The 21,335-nt window shown below is 37.8% G+C and overlaps 2 protein-coding genes across 4 annotated transcripts in view; one reads left to right on the plus strand and one right to left on the minus strand.

Annotated features, from left to right (window-relative positions):
* IFT74 (intraflagellar transport 74) overlaps window positions 1-21,335 on the minus strand; it is a 125,047-nt gene that overhangs the window by 35,246 nt on the left and 68,466 nt on the right. For all 3 annotated transcript variants that reach the window (XR_002729943.1, XM_023203888.2, XM_023203889.1), the window contains exons 11-13: window positions 19,159-19,302; window positions 17,279-17,319; window positions 6,397-6,476 (exon numbers count right to left, since the gene is read on the minus strand). Coding sequence is in view for 2 of the 3 variants with exons in the window: in XM_023203888.2 (XP_023059656.1) it covers window positions 6,397-6,476; window positions 17,279-17,319; window positions 19,159-19,302 (265 nt within the window). In the remaining variant the exon portion in view is untranslated. The remainder of the gene's footprint in view (window positions 1-6,396; window positions 6,477-17,278; window positions 17,320-19,158; window positions 19,303-21,335) is intronic.
* LOC111537222 (60S ribosomal protein L31) lies at window positions 334-777 on the plus strand. Its single transcript, XM_023203891.1, has one exon. The coding sequence runs from the start codon at window positions 360-362 to the stop codon at window positions 735-737; it is 378 nt and encodes a 125-aa protein (XP_023059659.1). The 5' UTR covers window positions 334-359; the 3' UTR covers window positions 738-777.

The following is a 21,335-nucleotide window of genomic DNA, read 5'->3' on the forward strand; positions in this document are numbered from 1 at the left end:
CCACCCGTCTCGGTCTCCCAAAGTGCTGGGATTACAGGCATGAGCCACTGCGCCCAGCCAAACAGTGTACACATTTAAACCCAAATAAATTTGGAACCATTATAACAAAATTACCTGATCCATCAATAAAGAAACACTATTTGGGTGCTGCCTAGCAAATATTTAATATCACAGAATCAAGTCTCCTAGTAGTTTTAAAAAGATAATGATATCTAATTATAAAAAAAAAATTCTATTATGAGATTATTTTATTTTTAAAAATCACTTGTAAGACCAAGGAACAATTTGACAGCAAAGAAGTCCTTCTAGAATTGGTCAAAAGTCTAAGAGTAGGCGCTTTCCAACTTGGACCCGGCAGAATGGCTCCCGCAAAGAAGGGTGGCGAGAAGAAAAAGGGCCGTTCTGCTATCAACGAGGTGGTGACCCGAGAATACACCATCAACATTCACAAGCGCATCCATGGAGTGGGCTTCAAGAAGCGTGCCCCTCGGGCACTCAAAGAGATTCGGAAATTTGCCATGAAGGAGATGGGAACTCCAGATGTGCGCATTGATACCAGGCTCAACAAAGCTGTCTGGGCCAAAGGAATAAGGAATGTCCCATACCGAATCCGTGTGCGGCTGTCCAGAAAACGTAATGAGGATGAAGATTCACCAAATAAGCTCTACACTTTGGTTACCTATGTACCTGTTACCACTTTCAAAAATCTACAGACAGTCAATGTGGATGAGAACTAATCGCTGATCATCAAATACATCAAATAAAGTTATAAAATTGAAAACAAAAAAAAACAAAAAAAAAACAAAAGTCTAAGAGTAGGCTCAAGTGTGTTATTGGTCAAACGTCTAAGTATTTTCTTTGCTTTATTCCACACTGCCACAGGAAAAAAGTCTAAAAGGCTAAACATCACACTGTAAACCATAGTTACCTCTGAAGACTTGTATAAGTGTGAGGAGAAAGGAGATGACTTTTTACTTTATATTCATACATTTTACACTGCTTGAATTTTTCACATTAAAAACAAATCAGATTCATACATACAAGTCATCGTTTAAAACAAATTAATCAGGACCTTTAAAATTACTAATTTAGGGAAAATTTTTAAAAACTCAGCATCATAGGGACAATAAAGATTTTCATGAAGTAGCCCAATAACTGTTAACTGATTTTATTTAGTTAATTTTGAGACATAATTATTCAATGTAGCTTTTGGAAAATTATAACATTAAGGACTTACCAAAATGAATAAATATGATATACTTGAGAAAGTTGCAAGATGACAAGGTCAGCATTAATACCTAGCAGAGAACGCAACTGTACCTAACTCAGTTTCTAAGGATCTTTGAATTTAGAATGAATTATATAAATATTTTAAAGTTTATTTGAAAACTGAAAGATTGCATTACTTAAGCCAGATATGTATAAACATCATTTATGGTTTATGTGCTTTCCTAACCAGAAACCCTACAGGGCAAAAGGTGGTCTGGTTGGATTATACACAGATGCTGTTCACAGAAGAAGCCAGATAGCATCTAAGAAATGAATAAAATGAGCCAAAGAGGGAATAAATCCAGGGGGCAGAACTAAGGATGAACTAGACAGACAATGCAATTTGATTATTATTGCTATCCTAAGGAACATAGCATCTATAATTGTGAGTCAGGGTAAGAATGTCCATATAAATAAGCATCCACCACTTTACTGGAAAACATAATCCAAGGTAGGAATCCTCTGGAAAGTAACAAAGCCTTTGCAGTCAAGCTGTCTCTGGGGAACAATGCATACCTACACCATAAAACTAGAGCACCAAAGAAGTAGCTAGAGCTCAATTTTTACCTTTAGTTCATTCTAAAATTCGTTTTCTGCTAAAATGTGATTTAGTTCATTTCACAAACATCTGATGAGTATGTATTTTCCCACACATTGTGTTGATGAAAGAGGTTACCAAAGTACGTAAGACACAGTCCCTGTCCTTGAGGACTTAGCCAAAGAGGGAAGACAAACACATAAACAGATAACTGTAATATTATGTGGTCGATCCAGTGATATGTTTATACACAGTGTGCTCTGAAAACATGGAGAAAGTTCACTCACTTAGCATAGCCTAGAAACAAATCAGGGAAGGAAAACAAAGTTATGCTGGATACATGGATACCTGAGCTATATCTTAAAGGATGAGAATTTGGTCAGGTAAAAAACAGGGGCAAGGACACTCAAGACAAGAGGCTGGACATGGTGGCTCACAACTATAATCCCAGCACTTGGGAGGCTAAGGCAGGAGGTTCATGTGAGCCTAAGAGTTTAAGACCTGCCTTGGCAACATGAGACCCTGTCTCTAAAAACAGTAATAATAATAATAATAAAAGTCAGGCCGGGTGGAGCTTGTCTGTAGTCCCACATTCAGGAGGCTAAGGTGGGAGAATAATTTGATTCTGGGAGGTCAAGGCTGCAAAGAGCCACGACTGCATCACTGCACTCCAGCCTGGGCAACAGAGCGAGGCTCTGTTTAAAAAAAAAAAAAAAGAGACACATTGGGAGGCCGAGGCCAAGGTGGGCAGATCACAAGGTCAGGAGTTCAAGACCAGCCAGCCTCGCCAACATGGTGAAACCCCGTCTCTACTAAAAATACAAAAATTAGCCGGGTGTGGTGGCATGTGCCTATAATCCTAGTTACTGAGGAAACTGAGGTAGGACAATTGCTTGAACCCAGGAGGAAGTTGCAGTGAGCCAAGATCGCACTACTGCACTCTAGCCTGGGCGACAGAGTGAGACCCCGTCTCAAAAAAAAAAAAAAAAAAAAAAGGAACAAATAGTAAGAGCAAAACACTGGGGCATGAAACAGTTTGATATATGGCAAAGGTATGAGACATAGGGTACTACAAGCAGATTATTATTAGAATTTAAGGATAGAGATGAGGGGTGGGAGAGGAGGTTGATGATGCACAGGCCGGATCACAGACGGACTAGAATGACAAGCAAGAATTCTTACATTTTATGCTGTATATCATGGGGATCCAGTGTTAAGCAGCACAATGACACAGAATAACATTTTATATACGTCACTCTGACAGGATTTGTCGGGGAAGAATCTGAGAGGAGGCAAGACTGGAAGTGAGGAGACCAGTTAGGGAGGCTATTGCTAACTTGTTCAGGCAAGAAATAACGAGATCTTGAACTGACAAGTAATCTTATAACAAGTAATCTTCTAACAAAAACCTCCTGTGCTAATGTATCAATAATCTAGGATGACCACAGTGTAGCAGAACAAAAAACAAATGCATAAATAAACATACATGTACATAATATAAATGCATATAATTACATATTACATAGATTCATACACATTATAAATGCCACTGTTACACTGCATTATAGATTATTTTTCCACATTAATAAAAAAGAACAAAGGTTAGAAAATAAAAAGGAAAATAGAAGTAAAAATTAAAAGCCTTCTATTTGTCTTAAAACTAACAATGAATAATAAATTGTTACCCCCAAAATGCATTATTTTAGTGGAAAGAAATTAAATGTTAGAAATTTAGACTTAGGAAAAGGAAAATTCTTTAGAATGTGTCCTATAAGCATCTAAAATTCTAAAATCAAGAACATTATCAGATTTCTCAGAATGGTTTTGAATATATTAATATAGAAAACCTAGAAACTAGATCTACATAAATCAAAAGCAATGAAATGATTTAATAAAGAAAATAACATGATTAAAAATGCAAAATTGTGTTTCGGTAGGAGGAATATATCTCTTAGGTAAGAGATCTATGGTACAACATACTGATTATGGTTAACAATAACAATATATTCTTCAAGATTGTTAAGAGAGTGAATTTTGAACGTTCTCACCACCAAAAATAAGTATGTGAAGTAATGCATATGGTAATTAGCCCAATTTAGGCATTCCACAATGCATATATATTTCAAGACATACTATACACAATAAATATATATGATTTTTATTTGTCAATGAAAATAAATAAATGTTTTAAAAAAGAAAATGACATGACTCTAGTCTTAACAATGTATTGTTAGCCTACCTCACCTGGTATGCCATTTAGCAATCATAAATCTCAGTAACATAGGATCATTATATTAATTTTGCAGATGAAAAAACTGAAGCTTGGGCAAGTTTATTTACCTAGTAGTGGGACTTATTTTCAAGTCTGTCTGCCTTTAGACACCTTATTTAAAGCTAGTAGTAGCCATGTGTAAATTCAACTGTGTAAGTATTTTATAAGAATATTTTAACTTTGCAAATATGGTACTTCATATCAGAAAGTCAAGTTGAAGCTTAGGCAATAGAACTAAAGCCTTGGGGTCAGAGAGACCTTGGTTTAAAAATAGAATTAACTCTTTACTAGCTGGAGGAATTTGACTAAATTATATAACTTCTCTGAGTCTCATTATGTAAAAAATAGGTTAACAAGGCTTTAAAAAATTCTTGCAAGACTAAAAAGTGCTTAGCCAGGTAAGTAATTAATCAGTAGTGGCTAATGCTATTCATAAATCAAGAAAAAGTATAAAAATCGTAAAAATTGAAGTTAAAAATTAATTTAGGAATAGACAGCCAGATGTGCTGGCTCACGTCTGTAATCCCAGCACCTTGGGAGGTTGAGGTATGAGGATCGCTTGAGCTCAGGAGTTTGAGATCAGCCTGGTCAACATAGCGAGACCTCATCTCTACTAAAAATTTAAAACTTAGCTGGATGTAGTGGCAGATGTTATGTATTCCCAGCTACTTAGGAGGCTGAGACAGAAGGATCACTTGAACCCAAAAGTCTGAGGTTGCAGTGAGCTGTGATTGAGCCACTGCACTGCTATGAATGTTTCCTTAGCCATAACAAGAATACATGTACATGTGCACACTGTTTATACCATACCTAACTCATAAGAATATACAGTCAATTCTTGATAATCCAAGAGCATATTAACTGGTTTTCATTTAAACTATGATTAAAATGCTATGGGGAATCTACTTTTATCTTTCTTATTAGGGAGAAGCTTGTTAGGAAACTGATGCTCAACCTCCTCCTTTAACCATATATAAAAATGTAGCTCCCACACCCAAACCCCCACCACAGTATTTCTACATAGTCAAACCCCAAGCTCCCTCAGGTGTTCTGGTCTCCGCATTGGCTCTTCAAATTCCACTCCTGGGGAAAGTTGGGGAGGATAAAGTTGCTACTTCTTTACTACTTGCTACTTCCTTGCTACTTCATTACTAGGCCTGGGTGGGGAATTAATTCTGTCTGGATTATTTGTATGGTATTTGTGATATGATTTTCATCCCCTCTAATGCTACCAGTTACCGCCATTAATAGTTGACTATATTATTATTAATTAATTAATTCTGTCTGGATTATTTGTGTGGTATTTGTGATTTGATTTCCATCCCCTCTAATGCTACCAGTTACTGCCATCAATAGTTGACTATATTATTTTTTTTTTTTTTTTTTTTTTTTTTTTTGAGGCGGAGTCTTGCTCTGTCGCCCAGACTGGAGTGCAGTGGCCGGATCTCAGCTCACTGCAAGCTCCGCCTCCCGGGTTTACGCCATTCTCCTGCCTCAGCCTCCCGAGTAGCTGGGACTACAGGCGCCCGCCACCTCGCCCGGCTAGTTTTTTGTATATTTTAGTAGAGACGGGGTTTCACGGTGTTAGCCAGGATGGTCTCGATCTCCTGACCTCGTGATCCACCCGTCTCGGCCTCCCAAAGTGCTGGGATTACAGGCTTGAGCCACCGCGCCCGGCCGACTATATTATTATTAATTAATTATTTATTTATTGAGACCAAGTTTCACTCTTGTTGTCCAGGCTGGAGTACAGTGGTGCGACCTCGACTCACCACAACCTCCGCCTCCCAAGTTCAAGCAATTTTCCTGCCTCAGCCTTCCTGAGTAGCTGGGATTACAGGCCTGCACCACCACACCCAGCTAAATTTGTATTTTTAGTGGTGGCTGGTCTCGAACTCCCGGCCTCGGATAATCCGCCCACCTCAGCCTCCCAAAGAGCTGGGATCACAGGCGTGAGCCACCGCACCCAGCCGACTATTTTGTTTACAGTAAACTATTGACTATTACTAGGAAGGAAGTATAACTTAGGAGGAAGTATAACAACTTTAAACATTTCACTTCTGTTTTTGTAAAAACAAAACTGCTTGGCAAAGACAAATAAATTTTATGCAATCATTTTAACTTGTAAGTGGTCAGTTTAAATCACTGCTTTAATATTACTCATATAGTATGCATTTTAGTAGTTAAAGTTAGCAATATCATAGAGAATTAAATAATAAATCCCAGGTAGTTAAACAGTCTCTGAGACACCGATACTACTATATCAATACTGCTAAACATCTGTTAATCTACATTATAAAAATACCAGAAGCATTACCTTGGTGTTCCTCTAAATCCATATCAAGTTGTCTAATTTCTTCATTAAACTGATTTATCTTTTCTTTTATATCTGTTAACCTGTTGAAAATATTTTTAATGAATTTATGAAGGAAATGTAGACACTCAATAAAAACACTTGATGGGGAGGTTAGATATCTTTTCCAAGTTGCATAAACAATATCTAAAAATAATATGTCTTATTCTAAGGACAATACTATAATTGATTATGATATTAGGATATCTTTTCCAAGTTGCATAAATATAGAAAAATAGCATATCCTATTATGAGGACAATACTATAAATTTAGAGAGGAAGAATCTTGTCTAGATATTTTTTTTTTTTATTATTTGAGACGGGGTCTCGCTCTGCCACCAGGCTGGAGTGCAGTGGTGTGATCTCGGCTCACTGCAACCTCTGCCTCCCAGGATCAAGAGATTCTCCTGCCTCAGCCTCCCAAATAGCTGGGCCTACAGGCACGCGCCTCCATGCCCAGCTAATTTTTGTATTTTTAGTAGAGACGGGGCAGAGACGGGGTTTCACCATGTTGGCCATGATGGTCTCGATCTCTTGACCTCATGATCCACCTGCCTCAGCCTCCCAAAGTGCTGGGATTACAGGCATGAGACACCGCACCCAGTATAGATCTTTTTTAATGATTCATATTTGGAGCCCAAGTATATTCTGAGAACACCAGGTTGCCTGACTTAAACACACACCCCTTCCCAACTCTCCTTTGAGTTTGATTTGCAGTGTTAAGAAAATGAAAAATATTTAACAATACTCTTTTTGTAGGTTTCTACAAGCCAAATTAAGTTGGAAAATTAGTCTCAAAAATGAGAAAATAAGGGAAAACCTAACACTGGCAGAAGATTATATGGGTTGTTTTAACATAAAGCAGTTATACTTACTATAAAGCTACCATAACAAAAACAATGTGGTATAGGCATAGGGATAGACATATATATCAATGAACTAAAATTGTGAGTCCAGAAATAAGACCATATATCTATAGCTAACTGATTTTTGGCAAGGGTGCTAAGGTAATTAAATGAGGAAAGAAGAGTATTTTCAATAAATGGTGCTGGGAAAATGCATATGTAGAAGCTAAGGAAGAAAATTGGACTCCTACCTCACATCATACACAGAATTAACTTGAAATTGATCAAAGATCTAAACGTAAGAACTAAATTACCAAACTCTTAGAAGAAAACATAGACATAGTCTTCATGACCTTGGATTTGGCATTGGTTTCTTAGATATGACACTAAAAGCAAGAGCAACGAAAGAAAAATAGAAAAACTGGACATAATCAAAATTGGAAACTTTTATGCTTCCAAGGACACCAAGAAAATGAAAAGATAATTCATAGAACAAGGGAAAATTTTTACAAATCATGTATCTGATGAGACCTCTATCTAGCATATATAAAGAAAGAAATGTTACAACTCAGTAATGAAACAATCTAGTTTAAAAAATGAGCAAAAGAACTAAACATTTCCCGAAAGAATATGGCCAATAAGCATATGAAAGGAACCTCAACATCATTAGCCATCAAACAAATACAAATCAAAACCACAGTGAGACACCACTTCACATCCATTAGGGATGGCTATAATAGAAAAAGAGGTAATAACAAGTGAGCATGTGAAAAAAACTGGAACCCTCACATACTGCTCATATGCTGCTCATACTACATTATATAGAAATGTAAAATAGTACCAATTCTTTGAAAGTCTGATAGAATTCAGCTGTGGCTCCATCTGGTCCTGGACTTTACGTTGGTAATTTTTTTTTTTTTTTTTTTTTACCATTTCAATCTCACTGCTTGTTAATGGTCTGTTCAGAGTTTCTATTTCTTCCTACTTTAATCCAGGAGGATTGTACATTTCTCCAGGAATCTACCCATCTCCTCTAAGTTTTCTTTTTGTGCATGTAAAGATGCTCATTGTAAGTTTGAACGGTCTTTTGTATTTCTGTGGTATTGGCTGTAGTATCTCCTATTTTGTTTCTAATTGAGCTTATTTGGATCTTTTCTCTTCTTTTCTTGATTAATCTTGCTATTGGTCTATTAATTTTGTTTATCTTTTCAAAGAACCAGCTTTTTACTTCATTTATCTTTCATATTTTTTGTTTCAATTTAATTTAGTTCTGCTCTGATGTTTTTTATTTCTTTTTTTTTGGTGGGTTTGGGTTTGGTTTGTGCTTGTTTCTCTAGTTCCTTGAGGTATGACATTAGATTGTCTATTTGTGTTCTTTCAGACTTTTTGATGTAGGCACTTAATGCTCTGAATGTTCCTCCTAGCACTGCTTTTGCTGTATCCCAGAGGTTTCGCTAGGTTATGTCACTACTATCGTTCAGTTCAAAGAATTTTTAAATTTCTGTCTTGATTTCATTGCTGACCTAAAAAGTCATTCAGGAGCAAATTATTTAATTTCCGTGTATCTGCATGGTTTTTACGGTTCCTTCTGGAGTTGATTTCCAATTTTATTCCACTGTGGTCTGAGAATACTTGATATAATTTTGATTTTCTTAAATTTTGAGACTTATTTTGTGTGGCCTATCGTATGGTCTGTCTTGGAGAATGTCCCATGTGCTGATGAACAGAATGTATATTCTGCAGTTGTTGGGTAGAAGGTTCTATAAATATCTGCTGAGTCCATTTATTTATTTTAGGGTATAGTTTAAATCCATTGTTTCTTTGCTGACTTTCTGTCTTGATGACCTGTCTAGTGCTATCAATGGAGTATTGAAGTCCTCCACTATTATTGTATTGCCATCTATCTCATTTGTTAGGTCTAGTGGTGATTATTTTTTACATTTAGGAGCTCTAGTGTTAGGTGCATATAGATTCAGTATTGTGACTTTTCCTGTTCGATTAGTCCTTTTATCATTACATACTGCCCCTCTGTGTCTTTTTCAATTGTTGTTAAAGTCTGTTTTGTCTAATATAAGAATAGCTACTCCTACTTGCTTTTGGTGACCGTTTGCATGGAATACCTTTTTCCACTCTTTTACCTTAAGTTTACATGAGACTTTATGTATTAGGTGAGTCTCCTGAAGATGGGAGATACTTGGTTGGTGAATTCTTATCCATTCCACTATTCTGTATCTTTTAAGTGGAGCATTTGGGCTATTTACATTCAACGTTAGTACTGAAATATGTGGTACTATTCTATTCACTGTGATAGTTATTGCCTGAATACCTTGGTTTTTCATTTCCATTGTGTTGTTTTATATGCCTTGTGAGATTTATGATTTAAGGAGTTTCTACTTTGGTGTATTTTGAGGTTTTGTTTCAAGATTTAGAATTTCCTTTAACTGTTCTTGTAGTGCTGCCTTGGTAGTGGTGAATTCTCTCAGCATTTGTCTGAAAATGACTTTATCTTTGCTTCATTTATGAAGCTTAGTTTCAGTGGATACAAAATTCTTGGCTGATAATTATTTTGTTTAAGGAGTCTAAAGGTAGACCCTAATTCCTTCTAGCTTGTAGGATTTCTGCTAAGAAATCTGCTATTGATCTGATAGGTTTTCCTTTATAGGTTACATGATGCTTTTGCCTCCTAGCTCTTAAGATTCTTTCTTTTGTCTTGACTTCAGATAACCTTATGACTATGCCTAGGTGATTATCTTTTTGTGATGCATTTCCCAGGTATTCTTTGAAATTCTTTCTTTCCTGTTTTTTTTTTTTTGGAGATGGAGTCTCGCTCTGTCGCCCAGGATGGAATGCTGGTGCGACACAATCTTAGCTCATTGCAACCTCTGCCTCCCAGGTTCAAGTGATTTTTCTGCCTTAGCCTCCCAAGTAGCTGGGACTACAGGTGCATGCCACCATGCCCAGCAAATTTTTGTATTTTTAGTAGAGACAGGGTTTTACCTTATTGGCCAGCCTGGTCTTGAACTCCTGACCTCATGTTCTGCTTGCCTCGGCCTCCCAAAGCGCTGGGATTACAGGTGTGAGCCACCACGCTCAGCTGCAACATTCTTGTATTCGGATATCTACATCTCTAGCAAGGCCAGGGAAGTTTTCCTTGATTATTCCCTCAAATACATTTTCCAGACTTACAGATTTGTCTTCTTCCTCAGAAACACCAATTATTCTTAGATTTGGCCATTTAACAGAATCTCAAACTTTTTGGAGGCTTTGTGCTGTTTTTTTTTTTAGTACTTTTTTTGTCTTTGATGGATTGCATTATTTTGAAAGCCTTGTCTTAGAGCTCTGAAGTTCTTTCTTCTACTTGTTTGATTCTATTGTTGAAACTTTCCATTCTATTTTGCATTTCTCTAAGTGTGTCTCTCATGTCCAGCAGTTGTGATTTTTTTTTTATTTATGCTACATATTTCTCTGGAGATTTTTTTCATGCATATCCTGTATTTTAAATTTCTTTACGTTGGTTTTCACCTTTCTCTGCTGGCTCCTTGAGTAACTTAGTAACTGATCTTCTGAATTCTTTATCTGTCAATTCACAGATTTCTTCTTGGTTTGGATCCATTGCTGGTGCTAGTGTGATCTTCTGGAGAGGTTACAGAACCTTGCTTTGTCATATTACCAGAATTGTTTTACTGGTTCCTTCTCATTTGGGTAGACTATGACAGAAGAAAGATCTGGGACTCAAGGGTTGCTGTTCAGATTCGTTTGTCCCATGCAGTGATCCCTTGATGTGGTGCTCTCTCTCTCCCTTCCCCTAGAGATGGGGCTTCCTGAGAGCCAGATGCGGTGATTATTAATGCTGTTCTGGGTCTAGCCACCCACCAGAGCTACCGGGCTCTGGGCTTGTACTGGGAAGGGTCTGCAAAGAGTCCTGTGAAGTGATCTGTCTTTAGGGTCTCAACCATGGATACCAGCACCTGCTCTGGTGGAGGTAGCTGAAGAGTGAAGTGGATTCTGTGAGAGTCCTTGGTTGTAGTTTTGTTTAGTGCACTGGTTTTCTTGAATGCTGGTTATGCTGGCAGTAAAACTGTCATGTGAACAGACTCAGGGCCTCTGGTTAGTGTGGATGTTATAGACAGTGGAATTAGCTGTTGTTTTCTCCTTCCCTTGGAGGAGGATTGTTCTGTTATGAATTGCTGTAATGGTTTGTATTGGTTGGCCTCTAGCTAGGAGGTTGCACTTTCAAGAGGGCATCAGCTGCAGTAGTAGGGGGGGACACAAGCTTGCCCTAAAATCACCTGAACAAATATTTGGGTTTCTCAGGTGATTGGTGCGGCCATAGACTTGCCACAAGTTTATGTCTTTTGTCTTTGGCTACAAGCCGGGTAGAGAAAGACCATCAGGTGAGGGCAGGGTTAGGCGTGTCTCAGCTCAGACTCTCCTTGGATGGGGCTGGCTGGCTGTGGCCAATGTGGGTGATGGAGAGGGTGGTTTCAGACCAAGGAAGTTATGTTCCAAGGGGGATATGGCAGCCTCTGCTGCTGATCTTACTGAAACTATTCCAAAAGATAGAGAAAGAGGGAATCTTCCCTAAATCATTCTATGAAGCCAGTATCACCCTAATACCAAAACCAGGAATGAACATAACAACAACAAAAAAAAACTATGGACCAATATCCTTGATTAATATAGAGGCAAAAATCCTCAAAAAAAAAATTAGCTAACTAAATCCAGCAGCATATCAAAAAGATTCACTATGATCAAGTGGGTTTTATAGCAGAGATGCAGGGATGCTTAAACATACACAAGTCAATAAATGTGATACACCACATAAACAGAATTAAAAACAAAACTCATACAATCATCTCAATAGATGCAGAAAAAGCATTTGACAAAATCCAGCATCCTTTTACGATTACATATCTTAAGGTAATAAAAACTATCTATGACAAACCCACAGCCAACATTATACTGAACAGGGAAAAGTTGAAAGCATTCCCCCTGAGAACTGGAACAAGACAAGGATGCCCACTGTCACCACTTCTATTCAACACAGGACTAGAAGTCCTAGCTAGAGCAATCAGAAAAAAGAAATGAATAAAGGGTACCTACATCAGTAAAGAGGAAGTCAAACTGTCACTGTTTGCTGATGATACGATCATATAACTAGGAAACCCTAAAGACTCATCCAGAAAACTCCTAGATCTTATAAATAAATTCAGTAAAGTTTCAGGACACAAAATCAATGTACACAAATCAGTATCACTGCTATATACCAACAGCAACCAAGCTGACAAAGAAATAAAGAACTCGATTGGGCGCGGTGGCTCACGCCTGTAATCCCAGCACTTCGAGAGGCCAAGGTGGGCGGATCACAAGGTCAGAAGGTTGAGACCATCCTGGCTAACAAGGTGAAACCCCGTCTTTACTAAAAATACAAAAAAGTAGCTGGGAGTGGTGGCACGCACCTGTAGTCACAGCTACTCGGGAGGCTGAGGCAGGAGAATCGCTTGAACCTGGGAGGCAGAGGTTGCAGTGAGCCAAGATTGCACCATTACACTCCTACCTGGGCAACAGAGCAAGACTCTGTATCAAAAAAGAAAAAAAGAAAAAAAAGAAAAAGAAATCAAGAACTCAACTCCTTTCACAACAACTGTGAAAATAAAATAAAATAAAATAAAATAAAATTCAACACAACACAACACAATACTTAGGAATATACCTAACCAAAAGGTGAAAGACCTCTACAAGGAAAACTACAAAACACTGCTGAAAGAAATCATAGATGACACAAACAAATAGAAACGTATTCCATACTCATGGATTTCCTTGTAGAGAGGGGTCTTTCACCTTTTGGGTTAGGCATATTCCTAAGTCTTCTCTTTGTCTTTGTCCTGTCCTATCCTGTCCTGTCCTGTCTTGTCTTGATGGTCATATTGTGAAAATGACCATACTGCCAAAAGCAGTCTACAAGTTCAATGCAATTCCCATTTTACCATCATCATTCTTCACAGAACTAGAAAAGAAACAATCCTAAAATTCATATGGAACCAAAAGTGAGCCTGCACAGCCAAAGCAAGACTAAGCAAAAAGAACAAACCTAGAAACATCACATTACCCAACTTCAAACTACACTATAAGGACTATTAGTTCACCAAAACAGTATTGTATTGGCATAAAAATAGGTACATGGACCAATGGCACAGAACAGAGAACCCAGAAACAAAGCCAAATACTGACAGTCAGTTGATCTTCGAAAAAGCAAACAAAAACATAAAGTGGGGAAAGGACACCCTCTTCAACAAATGGTGCTGGGATAACTGGCAAGCCACAAGTAGAAGAACGAAACTGGATCCTCATCTCTCACCTTATATAAAAATCAACTCAAGGTGGATCAGAAACTTAAATCTAAGACCTGAAACCATAAAAATTCTAGAAGATAACATCATAAAAACTCTTCTAGACTTCGGCATAGGCAAACACTTCATGAACTGAAAGAACCTAAAAGCAAATGCAACAAAAAGAAAGATAAATAGATGGGACTTAATTAAACTAAAAAACTTCTGCACCAACAAAAGAAATAATCAGCAGTTAATAGACAAACCACAGAGTGGGAGAAAGAAAACATTCATAAACTATGCATCTGACAAAGGAATAATATCCAGGATCTACAACAAACTCAAACAAATCAGCAAGAAAAAAAATCCCATAAAAAAGTGAAAAGTGGGCTAAAGACACGAATAGACAACTCTCCAAAGAAGATATACAAATGGTCAACAATCGTATGAAAAAATGATCAACATCATTAATTATCAGGGAAATGCAAATCAAAACCACAACGCAATACCAGCTTACTCCTACAAGAATGGTCACAATTAAAAAATTTAAAAAAAAATAGATGTTGGAGTGGATGTGGTGAAAAAGGAACACGTTTACCCTGCTTGCGGAAATATAAAGTAGTACAACCACTATGGAAAACAGTATGACGATTCCTTAAAGAACTAAAAGTAGATCTACCATTTGATCCAGCAATCCCACTACTAGGTATCTATGCAGAGGAAATAGAAGTCATTATATGAAAAGACACTTGCACATGCATGCTGACAGCAGCACAATTTGCAACTGGAAAAAAGGGAAACAGCCAAAAGGCCAACAATCAACAAGTGGATAAAGAAAATGTGGTATGTATATGTGTGTGTGTATATATATTTATACATATATATATACTACTCAGCTATAAAAAGGATCAAAATAATGGCATTCACAGCAACCTAGATGGAGTTGGAGACAGTTATTCTAAGTGAAGAAACTGAGGAATGGAAAACCAAACATCGTATGTTCTCATTTCTAAGTGGGAGCTAAGCGGCCAGGCACGGTGGCTTACGTTTGTAATCTCAGCACTTTGGGAGGCAGAGGCGAGTGGATCATGAGGTCAGGAGATTGAGACCATCCTAGCTAACATGGTGAAACCCCGTTTCTACTAAAAATACAAAAAATTAGCCAGGCATGGTGGCAGGCACCTGTAGTCCCAGTTACTTGGGAGGCTGAGGCAGGAGAATGGTGTGAACCTGGGAGGTGGAGCTTGCAGTGAGCCGAGATCACACCACTGCACTCCAGCCTGGGCAACAGAGCGAGACTCTGTCTCAATAAATAAATAAATAAATAAATAAATAAATAAATAAATAAGTGGCAGCTAAGCTACGAGGGCACAAAGGCATAAGAATGATACAATGAATTTTGGGGACTTGGTGGGAAGAGTGAGAGGTGGGTGAGGGATAAAAGACTACACAGTGGGTAGAGTGGACACTGCTTGGGTAATGGATGCATCAAACTCTCAGAAATCACTGCTAAAGAACTTGTCCATGTAACCAAATACCACCTGTTCCCCAAAAACTATTGAAATAAAAAAGATAAAATAAAGCTGCTTTAAATGTTCCTAAAAAAAGCTTCTCTTAGCCATAATAATATAGAAATTTGCAAATTAAATTAAAGTTACAAATTAACAGAAAAAAAAAATATTACTTTCTTAGTACCTTAGCCAGTACTGCAAAAGACTTAACATGGGCTGTAATTCAGCTCATATTAGAGACTGTGATTCCAAAATTTAATTTCATAAGTTGTAATCAGTGACAAAAACATTACAATAGAATACGAGAAACATGAAAAGGCAATTTCATCATTGTTGACTACTTATTAGTTTACAACTTAGTTGATTAAAATTAAAACAATCTTAGCCAGGTACAGTGCCATGTGCCTGTAGTCCCAGCTACTCGGGAGGCTGAGGCATGAGAATCCCTTGAACCCAGGATGTGGAGGTTGCAGTGAGCCAAGATTGCACCACTGCATTCCAGCCTGGGCAACAAATCGGGACTCTGTCTCAGAAGAAAAAAGAAAAGAAAGAAAGTTAAAACAATTGGTATGCTTTCTGGTGACTGGTGGTAAAATGATTGTTTTACAAACTTTAAATAAATATATTCAAATAGAAATAAATGAAATGTAAAATGGTAAAGTTGCTTTTTTTTTTTTTTTGAGACGGAGTCTCACTCTGTCACCCAGGCTGGAGTGCAGTGGCGCGATCTTGGCTCACTGCAAGCTCCGCCTCCCGGGTTCACGCCATTCTCCTGCCTCAGCCTCCCAAGTAGCTGGGACTACAGGCGCCCGCCACCTCGCCCGGCTAGTTTTTTTTGTATGTTTTTTTAGTAGAGACGGGGTTTCACCGTGTTAGCCAGGATGGTCTCGATCTCCTGACCTCGTGATCCGCCCGTCTCAGCCTCCCAAAGTGCTGGGATTACAGGCTTGAGCCACCGCGCCCAGCCGGTAAAGTTGTTTTGAAAAAGAGTCTGGCAGTTCTTCAAAAAGTTAAACATAGTCATGAGTCAGCAATTCCACTCCTAGGTATATATACAAGAGAAGTGAACACATATGTCCACACAAAAACTTGTACATGGATGTTCATAGGAGCATGATTCATAACAATAAAAAATGGTAACAGCCCATACATCCATCAATTTATAAATGAATAAACAGAATATAGTATATCCATACAATGGGATACTATTTGGAAATAAAAATAAAATACTAAGCATGTATCAGTATAAATAAAAATTAATAAAATACTGAGCATGTGTTAGTATTGTATTAATTTTTATTTCCAAATAATATTCCATTAGTCTTAGTTTTCAAGCCTCATCTATGAGCCTCGGAACAGAATAGAGAACCCTGAAATAAAGCCAAATGCTGATAGTCAGCTGATCTTCAAGAAAGCAAGGCTGTGTTAAGGGAAAGCATCCTGCCACACAGAAGCACATATTGAATGATTCCATTTGTATGAAATGTCCAGAACAGGCATGGCTAGAGCTGGGAGAGGCATAAGGGAGGTGATGGTTAAAGGGTGTAGGGTTTTATTGGGCTGACTGAATAGTTCTAAAGTTGACTGGGGGCCTGGCACACTGGCTCACAGCTGTAATCTCAGCTCTTTGGGAAGCTGAGATGGGAAGATCACTTCAGGCCAGGAGCTGGAGACTAGCCTGGGCAACATAGTAACATCTTGACTCTACTAAAAATAAAAATAAATTAGCCAGATATGGTGGCATGTGCCTGCAGCCCTAGCTCCTTGGGAGGTTTGAGCCCAGGAGTTTGAGGTTACAATGAGCTATGATCATGCCACTTGCACTCCAGTCTGGGCAGCAGAGTGAGACCTGGTCTCAAAAAGATAAAAATAAATAAAAATTGAAAAACAAAGGTGATTTAGGTGATGGTTGCACACTTCTATGAATATACTAAAAAGCTTTAAATTGTTTACTTTAAATATGTCTATTATATGGTATAAAGTATATCTTAATAAAGATATTTATAAAAAACAATTATACTATGCAATGGCTCTTAAACACTCAAAGAAATATTTAAAGCTATAAGTAAAATTGAAAGAATGAAAGCCACTCCTGTATCTTTAGAACGTAATTTTTAAAGTGAGAAATGGATGTAAAATGTCCTAGTATAAAGGTACTTACTGTCTTTCCATGCTGGCTATTTCCTGATTATCGTCTTTAACCTACAAAGGCATAAAAACAAAGTAGTATTTAAAAAAATAACTCATTGTAAGGCTATCTTAAAGACAATTTCCTTCTAGAGTGCATTGTACTAAAGTGTCAAATCTAGTCTCCTTCCTGAAATCTATTTTTTAGACTTCAACCTTTGAAGTTAAAGGAAACAGCACCAAGGAACCATTCACAGATTCCATCCTTTTTCCTCAAAGTAAGGGTAGTAACTGATATACTCATAGCTACCCCCCCAGGCACCATCAGGTTAGCACATCTTCAGACCTGGATAAGTTGATATAAACATCTAGGATTTCTGAGAGTCTCCCTCACTTTCCCACAGGTAGGGTTTTGCTAGATTGAGCAAGTCCAGTTAAATTTGAATTTCAGATAAGTAGTGAATATCTTTGAGGGGATATATATACCTTGTAATATTTGGATTATTCATATCATTCACAAGCAATGAATAATTTTTCTATATAGATATATGTGTCTGAAAGATTACTCATTGCTTATCTGAAATTGAAATTTAAGTAGCTATTCTATATTTTATGTGGTACGTGTACCTCAAGATCACTCCTCCCCATCCTTCAATGATTTATTTCCAAGGAACTACACAGGTTCTAGATTTAATACCCTTCTGGAATGATTCTAATAATTAAATAGTCCCTGAATTGATACCTAAATTTCTTCTAAATGCAATGGGCTTGATCTAAGTCTAGGGGCAAGGGAGTCCCTGACTGGAGCTGTGCCCAAATATAGATGAAGTTCTCCTAAGGCCCTTATAGTTAGGATGTGTCACAATAAACAACATGCTAATTATAATTTGGAGCTAAACTACATCTACCCTTGGGGCAGTAAGAAAGCTACTAAATATATGTTACATGTGTCATGACTTTAGGACATACGACAATTTCACAGGACATTTTAATTCAATTTTCTTCATGGAGGCACCGATAATAACAACCACAAAAAGTCATTAGCCAGCCGGGCGCGGTGGCTCAAGCCTGTAATCCCAGCACTTTGGGAGGCCGAGACGGGCGGATCACGAGGTCAGGAGATCGAGACCATCCTGGCTAACACGGTGAAGCCCCGTCTCTACTAAAATACAAAAAACTAGCCGGGCGAGGTGGCGGGCGCCTGTAGTCCCAGCTACTCGGGAGGCTGAGGCAGGAGAATGGCGTGAACCCGGGAGGCGGGGCTTGCAGTGAGCCGAGATCCGGCCACTGCACTCCAGCCTGGGAGATAGAGCCAGACTCCGTCTCAAAAAAAAAAAAAAAAAAAAAAAAGTCATTAGCCTTGGGATACTCTGTTTTCTAAATACAAGGCCCAAAACAAAAAGGAAACATATCTTCCAAAAGATTATCAAAATATTTAATGACCAATAAAGAAGAGTTTCAAGTATTCCTACTAAGGAAAAGTTAGCTTCACCTACGTTAGTATGAAATACTTAAGAAAATCTAGGCTGGGTGCCTATAATCCCAACACTTGGAGAGACTGAAATTGGAGGATTGCTTGAGGCCAGGAGCTTGAGACCAGCCTAGGCAACATAGTAAAACCCCATCACTACAAAAAAATAAAAATAAAAAATTGGTGTGTTGGCACATGCCTGTAGTTCCAGCTACTCAAGAGGCTGAGGTGGAGGATCGCTTGAGCCCAGCAGATCAAAAAAAAAAAAAAAAAAAAAAGAAGAAGAAGAAGAAAATCCAGATTAAAAAGTCATTTCTTCACATAAATTATTTTTAGACAATAAACTTACTAGCTTTTGGTTGCATTAATATCCCTTAAATAAAACAAATCAACACATGTACCAAAACCAGACATCTTAAAATAAGTATGTTTCTTTTGCCCACCTGCTTAAGTAATTTCTCTCTCTCTTCCATTGGAGATCCTATGCTTTTGTCTTCTGCAATCATTTGATCTCGATGGGACTCCAACTCATAAAGCTTTTCATGCAGCAATACAGCCTCCTGTTTCACCTGGGAGTGAGCTATTTCCTAAAGGAAAATAAGAAGGGAAATTTTTAATTAGTATTTTATCAATAATTATTATCAAATAGGTTTCAGTTTATAAGAATAAGGGGTAAACTACCAGCATCTTTAAATACAGACAGCAAATATCATTAGTACTCAATAATGCTACAAAGCACATTCCTAAACTGGAAGAATAAAAATAAATCCTGTATATTTTAATAAGCTATTTTCAATCTAAGATTCACAAGAAGTTGATAGCCTTAGTTTATTTTATTTTCTACATATAAGACCTGAATAAATATAGGACAACTCTACCAACGGGAGGATAAAGACAATGTCAAAACATATGTGCAACTTTAAACACAATGTTTGATTCAAAGTCCATAGAAGTGATCTTTGGAGAGAAGATATTTTTCCCTAAGTAGGTCATAACATATATTTTTCCACAATTTTGTGAGTTGAACTGTGTCTGCTCAAAAGGTAAGCTGGAGTCTTAACGACACACACCTGTCAGTTTGACCTTTATTTGAAAATAGGTTCTTTGCATATTTAGTCAAGTTAAGATAAGGTCATTAGGGGTGGGCCCTAATCCAATATGATAGTGCCCTTTATAAGAAGAGTACAGATGCAACAGAGACACACAGGGAGAATACCATGGTATGACTCAGGCAAAAACTGGAGTGATGCAGCTGCAAGTCAAGCAACATCAAGGGCTAATGGATACTACTAGAAACTAGGAGGAGGCAGAGCAAGATTTTTTCTAGAGTCTCAGAGGAAGCAAGGCTCTGCTGACACCTTGATTTCAGACTTTCAGGCTCTGGAACTGTGAGAAAATTTGTTTGTTTGTTTTAAGCCACCCCGTTTGTGATATTCTATTACAGCAGCACTAGGAAATTAACACATGAAATAACAGTTATTGTGTACTCACCACTATCCTACCTTCCACAAAGAAAAAAATGAGGATGTGACAAAAATGTTATTAGATTAAAAATAAAAAAGCTAGGAATGGTGGTGGTGATAATTAAAATGACATTTGAAACTCTTGTTTACTGAGCATCTGTTCCGTGCCAGGCACTATGCTACATGTTATTTATATGTTATCTCTACTATCCAAAGTGATACTCTACAAGATAGTACTATCATCTCCATTTTACAGATGAGAAAACTAAGGACCTGAAATGTAAATAACTTTTCAAAGTTAACAAAGACATAAGAGTTAACAGTGACATTTGAAAACAGACCTACAGCATGAACAAAACAAAATTCTTAAGAGGTAAGACCTCTTCTCCGTCTTTTTTTTTTTTTTTCCTTTTTTGAGACAGAGTTTCACTCTTTCACCCAGGCTGGGGTGTAGTGGTGCGATCTTGGCTCACTGCAACTTTCACCTCCCAGTTTCAAGTAATTCTCCTGCCTCAGCCTCCCAAGCAGCTGGGATTACAGGTGCCCACCACCATACCCAGCTAATATTTATTTATTTATTTATTTATTTATTTATTTATTTATATTTGAGACGGAGTCTTGCTCAGTCACCCAGGCTGGAGTGCAGTGGCGCGATCTCAGCTCAATGCAAGCTCCGTCTCCCGGGTTCACACCATTCTCCTGCCTCAGCCTCCCAAGTAGCTGGGACTACAGACTCCCACTCCCACCACCACGCCCAGCTAACTTTTTGTGTATTTTTAGTAGAGATGGGGTTTCACCAGGTTGGCCAGGCTAGTCTCAAAACTCCTGACCTCGTGATCTGCCCACGACAGCCTCCCAAAGTGCTGGGATTACAAGTGTGAGCCACCACGCCCGGCCGACCTCTTCTCTTTTAAAAGTATGAAAGAAGGAACCTCCAAAAAAGGAAAAAGTAGACAAGAGAATTTTTCAAAGTCCATAAGCAATGGATTATATATACAGTTCAAGTAATAGATTAGGCATCAGATAAGATAAAGGCATGCTAAAAAATACATATAGAGGAAATGCAGATATTTTATGCTATCCTTTTTCATAGTCTCTTCTCCTTTTTGCCTAACGATCCTATAGACTTGTTTGAATTGCATCTTGATAAAACTGTT

Source organism: Piliocolobus tephrosceles, chromosome 14, assembly GCF_002776525.5.
Source record: "Piliocolobus tephrosceles isolate RC106 chromosome 14, ASM277652v3, whole genome shotgun sequence".
Classification (NCBI taxonomy): domain Eukaryota; kingdom Metazoa; phylum Chordata; class Mammalia; order Primates; family Cercopithecidae; genus Piliocolobus; species Piliocolobus tephrosceles.

Coding starts and splice junctions, on each gene's coding strand:
- LOC111537222 (XM_023203891.1), top strand. CDS start 360: ATGGCTCCCGCAAAGAAGGGTGGCGAGAAGAAAAAGGGCCGTTCTGCT.